We start from the raw sequence: 23,069 nt of genomic DNA, 5'->3' as shown, positions 1-23,069 counted from the left end.
TATAATAACTGTTTCACAAACATCCCTGAAGGGACAAGGCAGATAAGAAATTAGAAAATGAAAAAGTCCGTCCTATGGTTCCAACGATACGGGTGGAAGTAGGAAAATTAATGCAGTAATGCGTCTGTATGCAAACTGTTTTTATTACCCAAAATTGCGAAATGGGGTGATTTCGATCTCTTATAACACCCTTCACCATAAATTATGTATATTCAACTCAGATTTCAGTCATTTCGTTTGGATAATGTGGGTTAAATTTTAAAAATACCGAAAATCGAGGGTACCGTTCTATGGGGGCTATATCAAAAAGTGGACCTGTACCGACAATTCTCTGTCGGAATATTTTATACCCCCAATAAAGACTAAATGACAAATGTCAGCCATTTCAGTTGGATAATGCGGATAAAATCTTCAAAATTACCAAAATCGGGCGGTACCTTCCTATGGGGGCTATATCAAAAAATGGACCCTTACCGACAATTCTCTATCGGAATATGTTATACCACCAACGAAGACCAAATACCAAATTTGACCCATTTCAGTTGGATAATGCGGCTAAAATCATCAATATTTCGTAAATCGGGAGGTACCGCCCTATGGGAGTTATATCAAAAAATATATAAATAATACAAATCGGCCAAATATATCAATGAATTAAGTAAAATTGTCTATCTAAAGCTATTCTTATCATAACTATGGATAAACATACAATAAAACATCGACTTTTATTTTCTGCACGCTAGATCTGCATTTTTCCCATTGTGCGCTGGTTTGAATCGATGTGTGAGAGCTAGCATTGTCATGATGCAGAACGATTCGTCTTCTCTTGTCCGTTTATCGAATTTCTCAGGAGATTTCAGGCAAACAAATTGTAGTGTAACACTCAGAATTAACCGTCCTACATTTCTCAAGCCGTGTAGTTGCCACGCGGTCAGTTTTGCCGAAGAAACAGGCAACTATTTGCTTCGAAAATCTTCTTCCATGAACAACTTTCGTTGGATTTGGCTCGCTTCCGAAAACCCAAACAGTCGATTTCTGTTCTGTTTCGGGCTCCTAAGCATCGATCCAAGATTCGTCGTCTGTGATGATCTCATAACTGTCGTTTGAAGCACCGCTGTTGATTTTATTCGCAATTTCTTAGGACCAATCCACAAGGGCCTATTTTGAGCGATTGACCAATTTTGTTGGATCTAACGAGAAAAATCCATTTTTGCTGCCAGGTGTTCATGCACTACCCAATAATAATTGGTGGAAAAACTGCACGAGGGTGCCTCTATCTCACGGTATATAACATGCTGATCATGCATTATCCGTTCACAACGTTTGATTTTGAGCGACCCTCACGACCTTCATCCACACTTCTTGACATATTAGCCTAAAAGCTGCAAGAAACCCAGCGGCAACAACCAAAATGGCAAATCCGCAAGATAATTCTTGAAGGGAGTTTCTGCTCGGTGCCGACTTTGCACATCGTATTATTTCATCCAGACATATATCATGTTGGAATATGAACTATATCGGTACACTCCTTCGGGTACCTCATGCACAAAATTTGGAAAAAGTGATTTTGTCAGTAGGTTGTTCTAGCGGCCTCATTTACAACGGCACAATTTTTTCGGGAGTAAGTCAATACCTCCAAAACCCTGTCGCACATATGCTATTGTGGAAGACAACTTTAAAACTTTTTTCCAAACTGTTTTGTTTTTTTTTTTTGGTCAGTGGGTATATCTCCGTCAGCACTGCTGACTGATACTCGGTTTTTTTTTTTAAAGTGATATTTTCGAGTCGCTGTAAACAGTTCAACACATGGTCGTATGTCAAACTGTCCTGAGTACGCTTAGACTAAAAACTGTACTCTTAGACTCAAAAATGTCCAATAGCCCCTAGCTACACTGCGTGTTGCATAGGCCAGAAAGTTTTCTAGTTCCCCTTGTATGTTGCTTTTTGGAGGGGGTGGGTTACTGCCAACCGAAGTTTTTAACGTTTTAACGGTGATCGCGCGGCACATGTTAGCTCATTACCTTTAACTGGTATTAAAGCCAGATCCCTAGGTGACACTACGCGGAGGTCAGTGTCCACTTGATATGAAAGAGGGACCAAGATAAGCCCTGGACTTTGCTATGTTAAGCCAGACCGGGCCATTGCACAGTGGAAAAAATACCGATCTATAGCGCCAAAAATGAAAAAAATCACATACGCCGATTTGAAAATTATTGGTGCAGTATTGATCTAAGGTGTCCACAGAATCTAATGCTTGGCTTACATTAACGAAATCCACTCGATTTCAACTATCGAATTATTTTCAAACCACGCTCCGCCGAAATTCCACAAAATATATAGTTTATTCTCACCAAGCACCAGGGGGCATATATGCAGCCTATTTTCACCAGTATTATCCCGGTACATTCCCTGAAATTTGTAGGAAAATCGGGTCAGAAGTTTCAGAGGTAGAAATTGGGCGTGGTCGGGTCTTAAGGTCCCAAAATGAGTACCTAGGGTCGGAGAACCGAAGGGTGGATGTTCGGAGCAGGGTGGTTCGTTGCATAGTGGTACGATATGTAGAAGTTCGGAGCGGGGTGGATGGGAGGGTGTGGTTCGGAGGGTGGAAATTCCGGAGAATCGAAGGGTGGATGTTCGGAGCAGGGTAGTTCGTTGCATAGTGGTACGATATGTAGAAGTTCGAAGCGGGGTGGATGGGAGGGTGTGGATCGGAAGTTCAATGTGAGTTGGTTCAGAGGGTGGAAGTTCGTAACATGGTGAATCGGAGGGTGGAAGTCCGCAGCATTGTGGAAGGTCGAATCAGGGTGGATCGAAAGTGGAAGTTCGGGGCGGGGTGGTTTGGAGGGTGCAAGTCCGCAGCAGGGTGATTCGGAACGGGGTGGTTCAGAGGGTGGTTGTTCGGAAGAATTAATTCAATCACTCGTTTCATTTCTGATAAAAAAGCGGTTTTATTAAATCAGACATAATGGAGGTACCAAACCCCTCCGAAATTCAACACAATGTATAGCCTATTTTAACCACGTGTCCTCCCTGTACCTTCTCTGAAAGTTTCTGGAAAATCGGTTCAGTAGTTTTGGGTATGTAACGTATTTAAAAAGTGGGTATGATAAAATAGGGTTTTTATAAAAATATGGCATGGGGGAGGTACCCCGCCTTCTCCGAAATTAAAAAAAAAATATATATATAGCCTATTTTCACCACGGGTGTTTCCTGTATATTCCCTGACATTTTCAAGAAAATCGGTTCAGCCGTTTTTGAGTGTATACGGAACATACAAACATTGTCTTTTATATATTAGATATCATTTTAAAAGACATAGGGTATAGGGGAAGTACCCCGCCCCTTCTGAAAGTCAACAACATTTTAACCGGGGCCATCCTTGAACATTCCCTGGCAATATAAGGCAAATCGGTTCAGTAATTTCTGTAGAAATTACAAAAATTGAAAGTTGAAAAAAGTAGGCGTAAAAGTGGGCGTGGTCAAAATTTCTCTGCATAAAAACCCAAGTCGGGTTATGGCGCACATTTTACAGGGGAAGTACCCCGCCCCTTCTGAAATTCAACAATGTTAACAGAGGGGGCTATCCCTCTACATTCCCTGGCAATTTCAGAGAAATCGGTTCAGTAGTTTTTGTAGAAATGACAAAAATTGAAAATTGAAAAAAATTGGCGAAAAAGTGAAACAGAAACAGGCTGTAAATATAATAATAAATAAAGTACAATTGCCAGTCTAGAGCTGTTTTTATACAAATTTTGGACAAACATACAAAAAGCATCGACTTTTATTTTTGGCGCGTTAAATCGGTGTTTTTTCACTGTGTGTTGTATTTTTCGTCCCCTACAGACGTATGGTCTAGTGGACTTTTTTGCTCAGTACAATCCCAAGAATCATAAACGCGCCTCTTAAGATGTTTGAATCACCCCACCCTAATACATATTCGTACTTTCGACATAAAATATGGGTATATGAGCAATTAGGGCTTGGTGGGTATATGAGCAATTAGTGCTTGTTTCATTCACATTTACCGAAGCTATGAAGGTTGTGATTATTTTGATACAAACTGGTCTTTCTATTTCTTAAATAACACATTCATACTCCAGTGGAATGCAATATAATCCCCCCCAATTATTAATAAATACAACAAAATTCCCATTCACATTGATTCTCATTAGGAGTAAAAATGTTATAATATTCCATTAGTATATATCCACATATTTTTATAAATATTTATTATACCTAGTATTTCTTTCTCTCAATGTGGTATTGATTGCACTTGCAAATGAATGCAAATAAACGCCCACCCGATCACAGGTCCAATGCAAATGATTTTCTTCGTACGTATGTTCAACCAACTGTTTCTAATTAAAACTGCAATTTGTTGTTTGTTGAAAATATTCATTGAGGATATAATGAATTTTTGCCACGTGTGCATAATAACAAAATTGTTAATATGTTAATGTGAAATGAAATGCGAATGGGAATGAATACCCGACTGACTGACTGCCTATTCGTGGTGATGTGTCAATGTTGCTGTTGTACAATGAATTCATGTATGCTCTGCAAATTGTAAAATGTCATTCCGGTGGCTTGGGCATAATAACACACAAACATCCATGGTGGAAAAAGAGAACTGTGAACACTTTATTCAATATAAATTTTTCGCAATAATTAAAATAAAAATTGTACCAAAAATTTAAAAATATGCCGCAAGTATTTAAACAGTAAAATTTAATGACATTTTTATTGATTCACTAGCAATTCGTTCACATAAAAATGATTTTGGTATATTTATTAAATGAAGCCGAACATTAAAAATGGCATGCGAGCACAATAGCCCGCCGCCACCAACAAAATATGCATTTACTTTTATTGCATGACAATTTATTTATTGAAAAGAACACAATGTGCGGCCCCCATTTTTTCGGGTCCCTTTTGTTTGTAAGCAACAAACTATTAAATATTTATTGTGTTAAAATGCCATATGAGCTGTAAAAATACTGCAGTCGAACATTAATTTGTAGCGGATATATAAAAATGGATGGATGCTATGGCAATGCACTTTCAGCAATGACAATGGCATTCATTTTATAGCGAATTTTTGCTGCTGTTGTATACGCAAGCAGACTTTAAATTCAGAGATTGAAGAAAAAATGTAAAAGTAATAAAATATGCTGACCATTTAATGTTGGTTTCAATTTCGAAAAAAAAAATGTTTAGAAATTTCCGCAACGTAGTAAAATGGCGTTTAAACGGAATTGAAAAAAATGTTTTCATAGGCAGAGGAAAAAATTAGCGTGATGTAATTTGTTGAAGTAATTTGCTAAAATAAATGTTGATCTGTGAAAAGCTTATGCACATCGATAGTGGCGAAGTGTATCACATAGTCGGGCCCGTCACGACTTATTGTAGAAATAAATATCATTGTTGTAGGTGGTAGTTTAAGTTTTGGAAGTTTCCAGCGAACACTTTTAGAAGTTTTTGGGGTAGGTGTAATAAACGGTGTGTTTATTTTTCTGAGAGAACCAATTAACACAGGGTACACCCAAACAGTACCCTAATATTTCTTATATTGAAAGAATATCACTGGAGGGGATTTTGAAACTTCCCGACCATTATCAACAGAAGTATGTAGAATAAAACTACAGCGTTGTAACAAAGACCACAGAGACATATTGGGACATTTCGGGGCCAATATCGCAGGAAGTATTGACCCTATCTCAAAAATATAAAGTTGTGGTCATGATCAAAACGTCTACCGGCTTTTTCGTTTTCAACACGAAATGCCACCAAAGTAGGAGTTAGTCCTATCATTGTAGTTTTTTGGACCATATCAAATTGTGCATGTGAGAGCCCATATGACACCTATATTTTCACTTGACCATAGCCGTAGACCTCTAATGTATTTTCATTTACAATATAAGCAATCAATGGCTTATCCAAACTACGGAATTTAAGTTGAAAGTACTAAAAATACGCAATTTGGGCAGGTCCAATGTGGGTTTTTTATATTCAAAATATATATCCACCACAAAGCATTATGAATGGAACGCACAACATCTTCTGTATGAATTCACAACGAAAAAACCATCAATATTATATTTACAGTATCCAATCACAACGACAATCTGTATGAAAATTTGGAAATATGGCCCTAAAACATATATATCAAAAACAAGTGCTGCTAAGAATGTTATATGCTATGGCTACAAATTTCTTTTATTCAGAGACCCATAATGAAATTTCATTTGGAACATTTCTTTCTTTAACAATATTCCCAAAAAGTAAAGGATTTTGCTAAATCTTGATCCAGTATGGAATTATGTAAAATTAACAGTCCAAAATTGAAACATATAATTTAATCCTAATATATATAAATTTGTAATCTAATTTTTTAAAGAAATAGTATACATAGATATATGGTTTATTTTGAAACTCATAGTGAAATTTTGTGTAGAATTTTTCATCCATTGACACTTTTCACCTATAACCAAGTTTTATATTACTTCCATGAATCTACTAGAAAAAAGAAGGAAACATTTTTCACCAAAAAAATTGGGAAATATTTTATATATTTTTTCAGCAAAATTGATACTGATATTTTCATGCTATAAAATGTAATTTGGTGACCCATAGTGAAATTTGACGAAGAATATTTTTGTCTCTGACATCTCTCTAAAATTATGTTTTGTGGGACAATTTTGAATAAACTCAGATGAAGTCCGACTTTAACCCTAAAACGTGTTTATCATTTTTAGATATTCCTGGTGATTAGACAAGAGTTACAGATTTAGTGTATACTGAGACCTATAGTAAAATTTTATGGCGAACAATTTTGTAGAATATTTGGATTTGATACAATCAAATTTTTAAGGAGTTTTAGAAAGATTTTTGAAAAAAGGACAAAAAAGACCCCTTTTATGAACCGCATGAGGGTTAAAATTTTTAACAAAAATATTGCCCACATACTCTTCTGTAAAGTTGACAAAGACACTATATACCTGAAATGCAAGGATTCAAAGATATCTTAACTCGAATATTTCGAAAAAATTAAAAATTGGCGGAAAACTTTTAAAACGCCGATACACGTGTCTCATATTTTTAGCCCTACTTTCATAGTCTACTCGATTTTTCCCATCATTTTGAAAAAAATTGAATTTTGTTGCACAGTGTATCTTGCGTGCCAACCAGCCCTATTAGCTGGGCACCGTAGAATTTTTAAAGCTTTTGGGTGGGTCATTGTTTCATGGACTTGCCCACGAATTTAACTATATAACTGTAATCAGATTCACAAGGACTACCTTTTATGCAAATTTGAAAATAATATCCGAACAGTCCTAAAACTGCACATAAATGACAATTTTGAATTTTTGTGACAATGGCCGCCTTACAATTCGATTTAAGTTCCTTTCATAGTTATCGTGCCAATCACAATAGGATTTTTGGTCGCCGTAGAATGTTGTAGAGTTTTTTGGTGGTGGTTTTTATGTCTGGAACCATGGGCTTGTTCACGAAAAAAATTATAACGTTGTAAGCAAAATCACAAAGACCGAACAGTCATTAAACCGCAATTAAGCGACAATTTTAAACTATTTTAAGGATGTACCCGAAGCTGTATTCCGATATACATAGACTCTCTTGGTACTTGATGTACTTTTGGTAGAAATTTTACGATGTGGAAAGTTTCGTCCAAATTCCATATCCAATTCGCATCGTATAGTATCGAGCTCATTTGTAATGTAAGTTGGTGCGGCAGGAGGCGGAATTTTGGGAAGCATTGACTTGACAAAAAAAAAAAAAAAAATACGGTCATAAATGAGTCCGCTTGTACAACCTGCTGCTTAAATTCACAACGATCCGAGAGCTGATCTTACACTGTACTTTTGCGAAAAATGTTGACATTTGATAATAATTGTTCGACAAACATCCCAGAAGGGACTAGGGAGACTTCTCACATATCATTGAGTGCATCCCGATTCATATTAGCACAATGATATGGGACCTACAGTCTGTCACTGAGTACGAACGGCGTGTCCTAAGACACCACTTGTAGAGAAGTTTTACATGGCTAAGATACTCGGGAAGTGTAGCTAAATATTACGCTGAGGCCAAATATTTTCAGAAGTTTGGTAAATTTTTTTAGATCACTGTTAGCACTGAAAACAAGTTTTAGGGCTACACGACATAACCGTTTATTTCTTCCTAATATTATCATCATTTCATTACATATACTTCATTTTATCTCATATATAGCTTTATTCCATATATCATATTAATTGAATGTGGTTTGTACGTGAACTTTTTCAATATTTAAATAGAATAAAAGGTATTTTAGTCATTAATAGGCAAACTGTCATTCATTCGTGGAACAGATTTTTTTAAATTTCATTTCATAGCATTTTTTTCACAAATATAAAATTTGAAAGTAGTTTGTTCGGAACTTTTTTTAACACTTAGTAGGAATGAACCCTATTTTAGGTATTAATAGGCAAACGTTCATTCATTCCCGCTACTGGAAATCATCTGTGAGAAAAAAGGACAAAAGTCATAACCCTAGTGTTCATACCACCAGCAACACGGCGGCACCCAATGTTGCTTTCTTTGAGATTTATAGTTTCAGTTGGGGTTTCTCTGTTTCCAGATTCAAACATTTGGCACCTTGAATGGGAGAGTTCATAAATAATCGGAAGCATATGAGTGAGTTCCCAGTCGACATCGTTGAACCTTCTGGATCTTAATTGGAATAAAACCTCTCGTGTTTTCCTTGGCATCTGGAGTTCCCCTGGTGTGATGGATGGGGGGTGGTCTCAGAGTACGGCATACACACTGTACCCTCCTGATAGTCTCGTTGATCTAGAAGTTCCCGTTTGTACATTTGGACCTCTCTATCTGGATCATGATGATCTCTCCTGACATGCCTGACTATCCACAATATTGTGACGCTATAACACCCGAGCAATTACTTCGTCGGCAATATCTTGTTGTGAAGCACCCGTAAAATATGTGTCTCCTCAAGAAGATGGTTGATAGCGCTAACATTTGCATACAACACTGGCGGTTACAAAACGCCGGCCTATTGTTTTATAGTGGATCAACAAGGTTGTCAGCAACACACGCTGTGGCGGCCAGCGACTTGAGGAAAATATTCCTACTTCTGGGTTTCTCGCAAAAAGCGGTGGCGTTATCGGACCCATTATCTTGGTATAGCTGGTTGTCGGAATCAGGATCCAAGGAAGCTTTATTTCAGCCACATAGGTGGTAAACAGAGTGGCAGTAGATTTAGCTACGAATATTTTCATAATCCTTAGATAAAAGAATTGCACTAAATCAGCTATGTAAATGCCTACCTATCACATATGTCATCGGCGATAGTACCCGACACAAATATCGTACAATCAACCGAATATATTGCGAACTTTTTGCCGCCTGAAGTGTGTGTATTTCATAGAGGTAGAGGTAAAACAGTTCCGGAAATATGTATATTCGCCTTTTAGTTTAAACCTATGTTTTTTGGCCTGTTCTGGCCCCGTTCTAGAATGATTTGTGTGGATATGGCGTGTAATGCAGTTGTGCTACTGTGTATTGTTTGGTACCCAATATTGATATGGGTAACTGGGAAACTGCTTATCATCATGGGGAGATCTATTACCTCTAGTATCTTCGCTACTGATGACAGGAGGGAGATCGGCTAAAAGATTCGCCTTTGCTTGCATCCTTGCATGTTCTTAGTAGCAAGACCACTCTGCGCCAACTTTCCAGGCTAGTGATTCAATATGGCTGACTACCGATAGATTGAGGACACTTGTTAAATACTCAACCGCAGGTTCAATCAGTTTCACAAGCATTGTCTTTGAGATTCCATGTTGGCCCAACCTTTAGGATGATTTCGCTTTTCGGTAAAATCTTCTCAACTGGGAAGATTCTTCTTATACGGATAGCACACTCCTCTTTCTCCATATCTCTCTCGGGGTGCTCTATAAATTGCAGGTTAAAATAACACAAGCACTTCTTCGGATCTGTCACTGTGACGCCGTTGAAAGTAACAGCCGTTCTATCATCCTTCCATTGTACTAATGTCGAGATACTTAAGATGGTCTAGCCACTTTTTCCGCTTATGTTCGCCTGTTGACTTCTAGAGTAAGTTCTCTAACCCTTGGGTCACGAGGGAAATTATCACGCCTATTGGAGTCATGCTGTTCTACTGGGAAATTCGGTCTTATTTCGTGTATTCGACTAGTAGTTATGTAGCGAGCAGCTAAAGCAGTGATATTGTCCCGGAAAATGCTCTCAACTACCCGAGCATCTGAGGCAATGGGGAGCTATATAAGCGGTGATTGTTAAATTCTTTGAACCCTTACCAATCAGCCCTTCGGTGGTTCAGAAAAAGTATGGTCAGAGTTTATACAGACAGGTGGTCTGTTTACTGATACGATGATCGGAATATGGGTGTTGCCTGGCGAGCTTTGGCAATCTCATTTTATTCTCGCTGGAGCGTCTTCATTCACTGTGCAAAATGTGAAGCTATCAGTTTGCTCGGCCAGCACTGTACACCTCTGGTCATTGCATACGGCGGAATGTCAAAGCATATGGTGAGCATTGAATTCACCTTACCACCTGGTGTAATAAATGAAACATGTTTGCCAAATTACTCGGGTTTTTAAATTGTTTCGACCACTATGCAACGCTATAACCCAGCAAAATGTTCGATGCCAAAGATGCCATTCAATCATGGGTACAAGTGATCTGGCATGTAATATTTATAGCATCTTCATCGATGAATTTTATATGAGCGTGGACCCCAAAAGATGCTATTCATTTTTGAATCCAAAGCATGTCATTTACACCAATGATTTGACATGTCATTTTCACCAATGCTTCGGCATGTCATTTCCACGAATGCTTTGGCATGTCATTTTCACCAACCCTTTGCAATGACATAATCATTACGACGAGAGTTTTAACAACGTTGGTTGTGATTTCGAGTCTCCGACAACATTAAGCCTATTGTAAATAATTAATCTTATATATTTAGCAAAATGAGTGCAAATAAAAACACAAAATTCATCTTTATTGGATCGATGGAATGGGTTCAAATGCTGATGAAAAGATCGGATCTTTCACGACTTCCTTTGCATTGGTTCAAAAGCTAATGAAAAGATCGGATCATTCACGATTTCGTTTGAACCAATGCAAAAGATGCCATGAAATCACGTCATCGCATGGAACCCCTTTCTTCAAAATTTGCTGGGAATTAAACCCTCAACCTTTAGGCTTTGATTCGACCAAATATGCGCTTCATCGAAAAAATGGTTTTAGACCCCAAGTATGTTTGGACGAAATATGTTTCAGACAATTTGGAGTCGATTGAGCAATGTCCGTCCGTCTGTCTTGCTGGCTGGTGCGCGCGGTAACTCTCGAACAGATTTAGTTTAATTTCGAAGATTGACCATATCCGTCCACTCTTTCCGGTACCTACCCCACAAAAGTTCAATTTTCCGACATTCATTATAAATAAGTAGTGAAAGCATTTTGGGCGCCAAAAAGAACATTTCAACATTTTTATATTTTTTAAACATGGACAGCTCTTCAATGGGTATGTAAAATAAGATAGTGTTAACAAATAATAGAAATGTTATATGTGGTAAATGTATTTTTGAGTTATGATGATATGTCTTTTTTGGAGTATTTGGCTTTGTTATCCATGTGTTCTCTGGAGTATAACTTTTGAGATCTATGTAGATCTAGGATATTATATATATGTGGTGAAAGGTATTAATGTGTACTATCATTTTGTAAAAAAATTAGCTGCGCCCATCTGCGCCTTTTCATTAAAATCTGATTTCAGATGTCGTAATACTTAAAAATATGGACATTTTTATGTTTTGGTTGGAGAATAATCGGAAACCCATTAATGTTATCATTTGGATTTCGGAAAAATTTAATAACCGTATATAATAATGATATATATATATATATATAATAGTTGACTTTTGTGGCGGAATCTTAGCCGATTTTTACTAAATTTGGAACCTCTTTTTATTAACTTATAACCAACCACAGGCAAAACCATGAAATTTGAACATATGTATATAGGGAGCTATATCTATATCTGAACCGATTTCAATAAAACTTAACAAACTTATTTGTAGTCCGAATTCCGTAACATTTTCCAAACTTTATTGTAATTTGATGGAATTTGCATGATTGGTCAATCATTTGCCTGAAATCGGGCGAACATATAATGGGAGCTATATCCAATTCTGAACCGATTTCAATATAATTTGCCAAAAATATTTCTAGACCAAAATCCGTCAAACATTTCAAATTTCATCAAGATTGGACATACATAGCGGGATGGGTGCACCAAATACCTAAAATTGGGCGAACAAATATATGGGAGCAATATCAAAATCTGAACCGATTTCAATATAACTTGGCAAACTTATTTGTAGTCCTAATTCCGTGGTATTTTTCAAATCGCATAAAAATTGGGCAGAATTTCCGTGTTTGGTTCATCAATCGCTTGAAATCGGACGAACATATATACGGGAGCTATATGTATATATGAACCGATATAAACCAAATTTGGCATATTAGTTTCTATGCCCATTATAAACATCTGTACAAAATTTGGAAGGCCTAGCTTGCCCCTGTGATTTGTTGCCTCGAAAACCTGTCATTGGCCCCATCGTGCATAGATCGGATTCGAATATGGATTTTATCGGTCCTCTTATCGGGTACCTCTCACACAAAAAAGTGGAGTTTAAGAGCTCCTTTTGGATCGTTTGGAATTTTTTTCAGCAGATAATCTTTGCGACCCCATTTACGAATGTACAATTTATGGGGCACGTCCATACTTCCTGAGATAATGTCCCAAAAGCTCCAAAACACCTAGACAGCACCAACAAAATGGCAAATTCACAAGATAACTCCCGCAGGGAGTTTCTGATTGTTGCCAACTTTTCACATATCGACTACTTCGTACCACTCTTTCGGGTACCTCTCACACGAAGTTTGAAAAGAGTGCAGTTTAGGAGTCGTCTGAGATCGTTTTCAAAATTTTGGCAATATGTTGTGAATGCGACCGTGTTAACTGAAACTGAAAAACCCCTACATAATTAGAAGTATTATGGTTGCTACTTTTTTAAGTCCAAGGATGAGCGTGTATCTCTGTCGGTACAGCTGACTGATACTTTCTTATTTGTTTTATCATACTTATTTCGAGCGTTTCAAACACCCCGCGGAAGTGGAATTCTTGTATTATAAGAAGGGTTATGTTTTGTGTGGTGTAGATTATAATACCTACGCCTTGCAGTTTACCATGGACCCATTCAAAATTTCTTTTATCATCTACGAAAAAGATGTTATTTTTAAAATTAAAAATTTAGCCAGCAAAGATGACTGTCTTGGACCATAACCCCCAAAAAGTGTTCTTAAAAAATATAGACTTTCAAAATTATATGGGACTAATTAACAATCCTCAAAATAATTTAATATTTTTGTACTCACAATTAGTTCTCTGTCAGCAATAATTGTGCCAAATGTTATTGACATTACTGGACCCATAAGCGGTGATACTAACATAGCAGCTGTAATATTGGGTGCATTATTCTCCACCAAACCCAGGGCAGCCAGTGAGCTGGAACAAAAAAAAAAAAAAAACTAGTCAATCAATACTCATGCCTAAAACTCTGTTTCCTTGTAATGAGGAAACGAGTTAATAAAACAAGCTACCCTTTTATGACAGGCCAATTTTATAAACGCATCCTTTTAAGGGTGCCTATAAAATCCTCTTTGTAAATAATGCAAAAGGGGTTGTGTAGCATCATCTAAGGGTTTTTTTGCTAAGGCCACTTTAGAAGCAAGCACACATTCAATAAAGGTCACCATTAAACTTACTCAGCCGTTACAATTAAAAGTAGATAATCAAAGGACAATGAACCTCCGGCACGTACACCATCAACAACCTGTTTTACGGTTAACTTGGATTTAATTGATTCCACAAAATTGTTCCACTTCGACAGTTCTTCACCATCCATTGGGTCGCTAGACAAAAAAATCAAAGACAAGACATTAAATTGTTTAGCCGTGAAATCAATTTGCTATGCAAGTGGGCTGATTTCCTTCAAGTGTCTCTTTGAATGGAGACAATTGAAATAAAGTAACTAAACAGTTCCTGGAAATTCAGACCCGGCAGACTTGCTTCAAAATAAAATACTTACTTATCATCCTCCACAATGGTAAGGGCATCATAGCTTACACTGCAGGGTAAGACACTGAAAAGAGAACAAAAATAAAACATTTTCGGAAAAAGAGTTTAGCTTGAAGTTTTATACGCATGATTTCATTGCTAATCTTGTGGGCTTTTTACAACTTATAAACTCGAACTTCTGAGAATTTGTATCAATTTTATATTCACCACTTAACCCGTTCTATATAATCCTCCTTTCGTCTTTTCTCCCAAAAAAACTGTTTATTTGGCCATTTTAACTTTTTGTGCAACAAAACAACCGACCTTATCAACTTTGGCTTCAACCGAAATAGCCAGAACATCATAAAAACTGTCAACAACATAAGAATGGCGAGAACACATTTCACATCTTTGCCAACTGATAAGAATGGCCACTTAAAAGCCCATATCAAAGTGAACTTTTATAGCCGCCGCCACTGCCACCACTGCCGCCAACAACACATAATAACTCGCGATGTTAGGCTAGGTGTCCTAAGACAACAATGATGACAAAACCAACAACAGCAACAACAATCCATACAGCTTTTGCTTGCTGTGGGTGTCATAAAATGCCATAGCTGCAACAGAAACCCACTCAACACCAGCCGAAGCAGCATTGAAATAAATGTCTGGCCGTGTTGTCTTTTGCACTTTGGGACAATAGACAAACTTGGCTGTCTTGTGAAGTGATGCAACACAATACCCATACCATAAGAGATCTAAATTCAATATCTTACACTTTGTCTATGTGTTTGAAAACTTAGGAGTAGACTCCAAAGGCATTATGTTCTTCTCTCTTTGTTGCTGTTATTGTTTATGTCATTTTTATAGTCATTTTCGCTTTCGTTGTTCAAGTTTCCTTTTTTTGTGTGCTTAGACCTCAACACTTTATGATATAGTCTTATAAGGTATTACAAGCATGTTACAAGTCTTTCTGGGGAGGTTCATCTTGAAGAGAATGGTAAAAGGAACAAAAACGGTTAGCTCAACTTACCTGACACTAGAATTCAATTTAGTGCCAATACCCAGTTCCGTTAAACAATGTAAAGTGGTTTCACATGGCTCTCCCGATTGCAGAGGAAACACAACATGATGAAAATATCCTTTTTTGCTGGTTGTCCAGGTAACATGTTCAATATCCAACTTGACCAGGAGCTCTTCAAGGACCTGAAATTGAAGATTGATGACAAGGGGCTATTTTAAAGGAATGACAGAAGAATATGTTTTTCTCTTTTGTTTTTGTTAGATTAATACAAAGGTTATATTACGTCGATAAATTAAAAATATGAGTGTGAGTCAATGAAAATATATATTTTATAAAATAAATACAAATTTAAATAAAAGTTCCTAAGGCTTGGTCGTTAAAAAAATAATACTGGGGGTTAGACAATAGAAAAATTATAAAAAAATCGGATGGTTAGTCAATGATAAAATAGCTTAAAAAATAAAAATTCCGAGGGTCAGTCAACGACAAAAAAAATATCTGAGTGTAAGTAAAAGACAAAATTATTAAAAAAATAAAAATTCTGAGGGTTAGTCAATGACAAAATAATTTTTAAAAATTATATAAAAATTCTGAGGGTTAGTCAATGGCGAAATACAGTTAAAAAAATACAAAAAACTCTGAGGTTTAATCAATTACAAAATACTGTATAAAATTCTGATGGTTAGTCAATGACAAAATACTTAAAAAATAAAAATTCTGAGTGTGAATCAGAGACAAAATAATTTAAAAAAAAAAAAAAAAAAATAGAAATTCTGAGTTTTTTTTCATTGACAAATTAATTTTTAAAAAATAAATACAAATTCTGAGGCATAGTTAGTTAATGACAAAAACATTTTTAAAAATATAATGAAAATTCTGAGTGTTAGTCAAAGACAAACTAATTTAAAAAAATAAAAAAAATCAGAGGGTTGGTTAATGACAAAATAATTTTTAAAAATGTAATAAAAATTCTGAAGGTTAGTCAATGACAATAATTTTTATAAAATGTTTCAGAGTTAGTGAAAACAAAGTAATTTTTAACAAATGATTACAAATTTTTGGGGTTAGTCAATGACAAAATAATTCTTAAAAAATTATAAAAATTCTGAGGGTTTTAATTATTAAAAATAAATAATAAAAAATAAATAAAGAATTTGAGGTTTAGTCAATGACAAAATAATTTTTAAAAAATAAATACAAATTCTGAGCGCTAGTAAATAAAAAAATAAATTTTATAAAATAAATAAAAATTCTGAGCATAAGTCAACGACAAAATAGTTTACAAAATTAAAATTTTTTAAACATAAATAAAAATTCTGAAAAATTTATTAAAATAATTAAAATTTCTGAAGTTAGTCAGAGAAAATATATATATGAAGAAAAGACAAAATTTTTTAGTTTTCCATAAAAAAAAATTAATTTTTTTTTTAAACTACATGAAAGATTTTTGGTACATAGATTGGGAAAAAATGCCATTCTTAAATCTGTTCGTGATACTAATTTTGGTTGTTGCGCGCAAAAGTTATGGCGGTTTCAATTCTGATAAAAAGAAAAAAATCTTTAAAAGACTTTAATCATTATATTGAGAAACTCTCTTAATTAGGGGCTCCCTACATACTATATGTTTACTGAGGTCCCATAACTTTAGTGAAAAAGTTGTGCATTTTCGCGGAAATTAGGAAAGAATTCCAAACAATTGGTAGTTTGCAACTTGTTTTAATAAAATTCAACCTGCTTATGCTTCTGAAAAGTATATAAAAAATATGTACGTAATGCATACATCGCGAAGATTCAAATGAAACCAAAACTATACAAATCCGTTTAGTGGTTTTCATATTATAGCGAAAACAAAAAAAAATATTTTGAGGAAACTTATAAAATTTTTGTAAGAGAAAATATTTATTAAAATTTATTTTGTGAGTTAGTTGAACAAAATGTAAGAAATATAGGTCGGAGTTTTTCTTCTATTTTAGTTAAATTTCACGCAATAAATCATATTTTTTATTCTAATCACTTCTCGAAAACACGCTAACATCTAGCAGAAGATATGGATAACTTTCAAATAAATGTTGGGTTCCTTTAAATGGGGTATAATCTTGAAATAAAATTGTATCGGGTAATGTTCATTTTGAATTGCGTGTAAATCGCGAAATCCTCAAAATCACTTGATGCGCATGCGGCTTACCAATACAGCGAATTCTTATCTTTTAATTTGTACACATTTGCCAGGATTTACTTTGGCCGCTAAGATGTAGCATTGTCTGCAGTTTAGTGTGCAACAAACTGTATTACGCTTATATTTTGCACAAAGTGTATACACTTTTTATGCGCATCCGATTTCACTATCAACCGTGAAAAAATACATCGATCTAAACATATTTCAATAAAATCCATCAAGAACCGTTGATGTAGCATCACACAGTATTTTTTGGATAAATCGGATACAGCTCCCATGCCACTAATTTTTTCAAACCGCTGTTTTCGCACAAACGCGAGTGATGATTCACTTTCTTCATTGAAATGGAAACGATCCACATAAAACGCGAATTAGTCAGCGATATTTTGAAAAACATTTTTCGCAAATTTTTCAATTTTTGCAGTAGCCATTTCCGCCGTTCTAGTAGATGGATTTTTATGATCTGTGATTCATATGATCCGGATCGTCGAAAAACTAAAATATCGCGGGGTACCAGCACACTCAAAACGATATTGTAAATACTGTACCCAAAAAATAGGTTTTTTAGAAAAAATATCACACTAAATTTTGGACCTTGGCAGTAGATTACTCTGCTGCTGTGTGGGCTACATACTCAATATACATATCAGATTATGCGAAATCGCGAGTTCTTTAATCCTAAAATTGGTTATTCGAAATATCCGAATGCGCGTCCCAGTTACATAAAAAATACAAAAAACACCTGAAATCCGGCTTCAAAATGTCAGCATCCATAAAAGGTGGATGCAGTGGGAATTTTGGAAAGTGATACATTAGAAGTGTAATTTTCATTTTGTACTCTTCTACTTTTACTTTGGACAGATGTCCGTTATTTGAATGGTTTAATCAGAAATCGAATAGCAATGTAAAAAACCTGTTTAGCTTCAACGTGTTTTTACCTAAGTTTTTTCCTTTACGCGGTCGTAACTACCACGTAAATTAATTTTTTTTGCTAAATTTTTGAGCTTTGTACAAAAACATCTTAAATAATCCAGCAGTAGTCATAGTTACTGGTAAACTACAATAGTTCGCGTATTATAATAGTGCAAACCTTGGCTTCATGGAAACTAAAAAATTTTGACTTTTCCTCATATATATTTTTTTAATTCTCAGCCAATGACAAATTAATTTAAAAATATAAAACTTCTCGAGGGTTAGTCAAAGTCAAAATATATATTTTTTAATAATTAAAATTGCTGGGCGTTAGTCAATGACAAACTAATTAAATAAAAATTCTGATGGTTCGTCAAAGTCAAAATAATTTTTAAAAAATAATTAGAATTCTAATAAGAAATAAAATGTTTAAATCTGTGGGTAAGTCAATGATGAAACAGTTTAAAACAAGTAAGGAAAGCGAAAAGTTCGACCGGGCCGAACTTTTTATACCCTCCACCACGAACTGTATTGAAGTGAATTCCAAAAATTCCGAAAATTGGGAGACATCGTCCTATGGGGTCTATACGAGGGCGTTGACCTATACCGACAAATTTCAGGTGGAAAGTTGTATACCCTTATCGAAGACTAACTACCAAATTTCAGTCATTTCAGTGGTATATTGAGGTCATAACCTTCAAAGTACCGAAAATCAGGAGGTACCGCTCTATGGGGGCTATATGAAGACACGGGCGTATACCGATAAATTTCAGGTGGAACGAAGACTTACTACCAAATTTCAGTCACTTCGGTGGGATATTGATGTCACAAGAAAATCAGGAGGTACCGTTCTATGGGGGCTATACTAAGGCGTAGACCTGTACCGACAGGTTTCTGGGAGAAAGTTTTATACACCCAACGAAGACTAAATTCCAAATATCATCCATTTCTGGGGAATATTGAGGCAACAACTTTCAAAACACCGAAAATCGTGAAGTAAGTTCTATGGGGGCTATATAAAGGCGTGGACCTATACAAACAAATTAATACCCCAAATGAAGACCAAATACCAAATTTCAGCCATTTCGGTGGATTAATGTGACCACAACCTTCAAAATACCGAATTTCTGGAAGACCCGTTCTATGGGGCCTACATGAGGGCGTGGACCTATACCTACAAATTTCTGGGGGAAGGTTTTGTATCCCCAATGAAGACTAAATACCAAATTTTAGCCATTTCGGTGTGATAATGAGACTAAAACCTTCAAAATACCGAAAATCGGGTGTATCGTCCTATGTGGACTATATCAAAACGTGTAAACATTTTATGGTAGTAATGTTTATTAGCCTCTGGAAACACAAAACACAAAGTTACAACCTATTCTGTGGTCTAATACATTCAAAATATCGTAAAGTGACGCGTACTATATACGGGGTGTTATATGGGGGCTATACCAAAACGTGGACCTATATAAATAAACTTTAGTATAAATATTTGTAAGCCTCTGAAAAGACATAATGCCAATTTACAACCGATTCGGTGGTCAAATGGGACAAATATCTTAAAAATTCCTTAAAACGACGACGCGTCACTTTGTATGGGGGCTATACGAAAACGTGGACCTACAAAGCCCGCTTTCAATACCAAAAGTACTACGTACATATAATAGATTTTACCAAAATTTCATCCACCTACTTCAAACCGTTCGGACGCTAGAGTGATTTCCACAGACGGACAGACATACAGACAGACAGACGGACGGACATGGCTATATCGATGTAGAATTGCACGCTGATCAAGAATATAAATAGTTTGTGGGGTCTACAATGATTATTTCGAGTAGTTACAAACGGAGTGACAAACTTAATGTGCCCCCCATCTTATGGTTAGTCAATGGTCAGATTTATATTAGGCGATTTTCCTTGCGGCAATCTTTCTCGTTCACTTTTAATCTTGCCTGTTGCGTTTATACAGCCAATTCTGTTTCGGCATGTTTTGTTTTCAAAACATTGGAAATAATGTCAAAAATGAAAAAAAAAACAACGTTTATTGGTCCTATTGACAGGGTAAAAAAATTCACATTATTGGTCCTTTAGACAAGGAAAAAAAATATCCTTAAAAAATCTACGTTTTGATAAGGAAAAAATATTCTTTAAAATCCACGTTTATTGGTACTTTAGATAAGGATTAAAAAACCAAGTTTGTTGGTCCTTTAGACAAGGAAAAAGTATTCTTTAAAAAATCCTCGTTTATTGGTCCTTTAAACAAAGAAAAAATATTCTTTAAAAAATCCACGGTTATTGGTCCTTTAGACAAGGAAAAATATTCAATAAAAATTTACGATTATTGGTCGTTTAGACAAGGAAAAATATTCTTTGAAAAGGCCACGTTTTTTGTTCCTTTAGACAAGGAAATAATACTCTTTAAAAAAATCCAAGCCTTTGACTAAACACCCATTAAGATAATTTTTCCTTGACATATTAAGAAATACTTCACGAAAATACGTCACACGCCAATTCACTTTCACATTTTGTCACATAAACGTAAACATATTTTTATTTATTTATTTTTTTTTTTTTTTTTTGCTTTGCAAAATGATTATGAAGCTCATATAGGAAAATTTTTGTTCAACCGGAAGACTATGTGAGCGGCATATTTACACTCACTGCTACTTGATGACCATCGTAAAAATACCCATACCACCCATTCTACTTACCTTTTCTAGGGGTATTATGGCATTGCCCTTTAAGTCGGTCATAACATTAGTAACGTTACCGCCACCCCCTCTTCCACCACCTCCGCCTGTAATGGCACGATTATTATGGCCACCTGGCCTTGTGGCCATACCACCACCACGGCCTCGTCCAGCTGCTGCTGTAGATGGCAGGCCAATACCAGCTGCACGTCGGTATTTGGGTGCATTCTTGTCACGTAGCTCAACTTCAAGTCTTAATATGGCGTTGTTATTTTCCGGAAGATTGATGTTAAGGTTATTATTGACCCCACCAACACCGCCTATGCCTACGTTACCAGCTCCCTTGGTGGCAATGGTATGGACCGGTATGTTGGCTGATGACAAATCTTGATTGTTACCTGTGAATTGAAGTTAAAGGACATCATATATAAATGTGGGCTTTTACATACATACTTATGTGTTTATACATAGCGCAAAATGTGTGTGTGTTCTAGTATTGTTAGGACACATGTCATGAGGCCACTGTTTAGGGCCATAAACATTTTGTATGCCTCATATAACAAGAAGACGTGTTGGCTTGTTTATGATGATGTGTTGTAATGTAAAGTTGTATATCCTTAAAATTCATTTAAGTTTCCCTCCACCTCCTTCTCTCGCCTTATGTGTGTTTGTGTGTGCGAATGAAAGTGTATGAGTATTACACACTTCATGCCATTATAATGGTATTCATAGAAGTGTAAATAATACGATTACAATTAAAATGCCATGATTTCTGCTGTGTCAGATTTGTGAATATTGGTTACAATACGGCCTCTGAGGATTTACCAGAATCCTGTAAAGCCCACAAATCCTTCTGTTAAATGTGATTATGTTTGCATTCGTTGTATGATTGAGTATAACCAAGAAATCGATTTAAGTGAATTGCAGGTTAATGCAATTCACAGGAAATTGGGCATTATGTTCGGTGACGTGTATAGGAGTTTCATTCAAGGACATCCCAAATATGTTGTTCAATTGGCTGCAGAAGAATTCTCTTTTAATGGTCATAGAAATAAAGGGAGTTACTAGAAATGGCATATCAATTTCCAAACAGGGGATTTCTTGCATATGTCATACGCGCTTTGTATATCGTGTTGGTACAACAACACAGTAGTTTTAAACCAGAAGACATAATTTAGATGGGTTTTGACGACGTATGGTCTTCACTATTAAGACCTGTGGTCTTCTATAGGCACAACTGTGGTGTTCTATAGGAAGACCTGTGGTCTTCTATAAGAAGACATGGGGTCTTCTAAAGGAAGACCTGGTATCTCCTATTGGAAGACCTGGACTCCTCTGTAAGAAGACTTTAGTACTTACCTGACACCTTCTGTAGGAAGACCTGGGGTCTTCTAAAGGAAGACCTGGCGTCTTCTATAGGAAGACCTGGCGTCTTCTATAGGAAGACCTGGGGTCTTCTATAAGAAGAAGTAGGGTCTTCTATAGGAAGACATGGGGGTCTTCTATATAAAACATGGGGCCTTCTGTAGAACACCTGGGGACTTCTATAAGAACATGTGGGGTCTTCTATTAGAAGAACTGGGGTCTCCTGTAGGAAGACCCGGGGTCTTCTATAGGAAGACCAGGGGTCTTCTATAGGTAGACCTGGGGTCTTCTATAGGAAGACCTGGGGTCTTCTATAGGAAAACCTGGGGTCTTCTATAGGAGGACCTGGGGTCTTCTATAAGAAGAACTAGGGTCTCCTGTAGGAAGACCTGAAGTCTTCTATAGGAAGACCTGGCGTCTTCTATAGGAAGACCTGGAGTCTTCTATAGGAAGACCTGGAGTTTTCTATACGAAGCCTGGGGTTTTCTATAGGAAGACCTGGGGTCTTCTATGGGAAGACCTACAGTTTTTTCTATGAAGTACCGTGGTCTTCTATATGAAGACCCGTGGTCTTCTGTATGAAGACCTGTGGTCTTCACTATGAATACCTGTGGTCTTCACTATGAATACCTGTGGTCTTCGCTATGAATACCTGTGGTCTTCACTATGAGGAACTGTATTTTTAATTATGAAGACCTGTGGTCTGTG

At 36.1% G+C, this 23,069-nt stretch overlaps 2 protein-coding genes across 3 annotated transcripts in view; one reads left to right on the top strand and one right to left on the bottom strand.

Annotated features, from left to right (window-relative positions):
- Window positions 1–23,069, top strand: part of LOC141394063 (uncharacterized) — a 917,654-nt gene that overhangs the window by 532,859 nt on the left and 361,726 nt on the right. The window lies entirely within an intron of this gene.
- LOC141394066 (uncharacterized) overlaps window positions 1–23,069 on the bottom strand; it is a 190,603-nt gene that overhangs the window by 137,903 nt on the left and 29,631 nt on the right. For both annotated transcript variants that reach the window (XM_073967901.1, XM_073967902.1), the window contains exons 3-7: window positions 21,018–21,394; window positions 15,222–15,394; window positions 14,220–14,273; window positions 13,897–14,043; window positions 13,507–13,636 (exon numbers count right to left, since the gene is read on the bottom strand). In XM_073967901.1, the coding sequence (XP_073824002.1) occupies window positions 13,507–13,636; window positions 13,897–14,043; window positions 14,220–14,273; window positions 15,222–15,394; window positions 21,018–21,394 (881 nt within the window). The remainder of the gene's footprint in view (window positions 1–13,506; window positions 13,637–13,896; window positions 14,044–14,219; window positions 14,274–15,221; window positions 15,395–21,017; window positions 21,395–23,069) is intronic.

The sequence above is a fragment of the Musca autumnalis genome, unplaced genomic scaffold (assembly GCF_047663935.1).
Source record: "Musca autumnalis isolate F117 unplaced genomic scaffold, ASM4766393v1 scaffold_2, whole genome shotgun sequence".
Classification (NCBI taxonomy): domain Eukaryota; kingdom Metazoa; phylum Arthropoda; class Insecta; order Diptera; family Muscidae; genus Musca; species Musca autumnalis.
The sequence above is the reverse complement of the archived record's forward strand: the minus strand, read 5'-3'. Positions and strand labels throughout refer to the sequence as shown.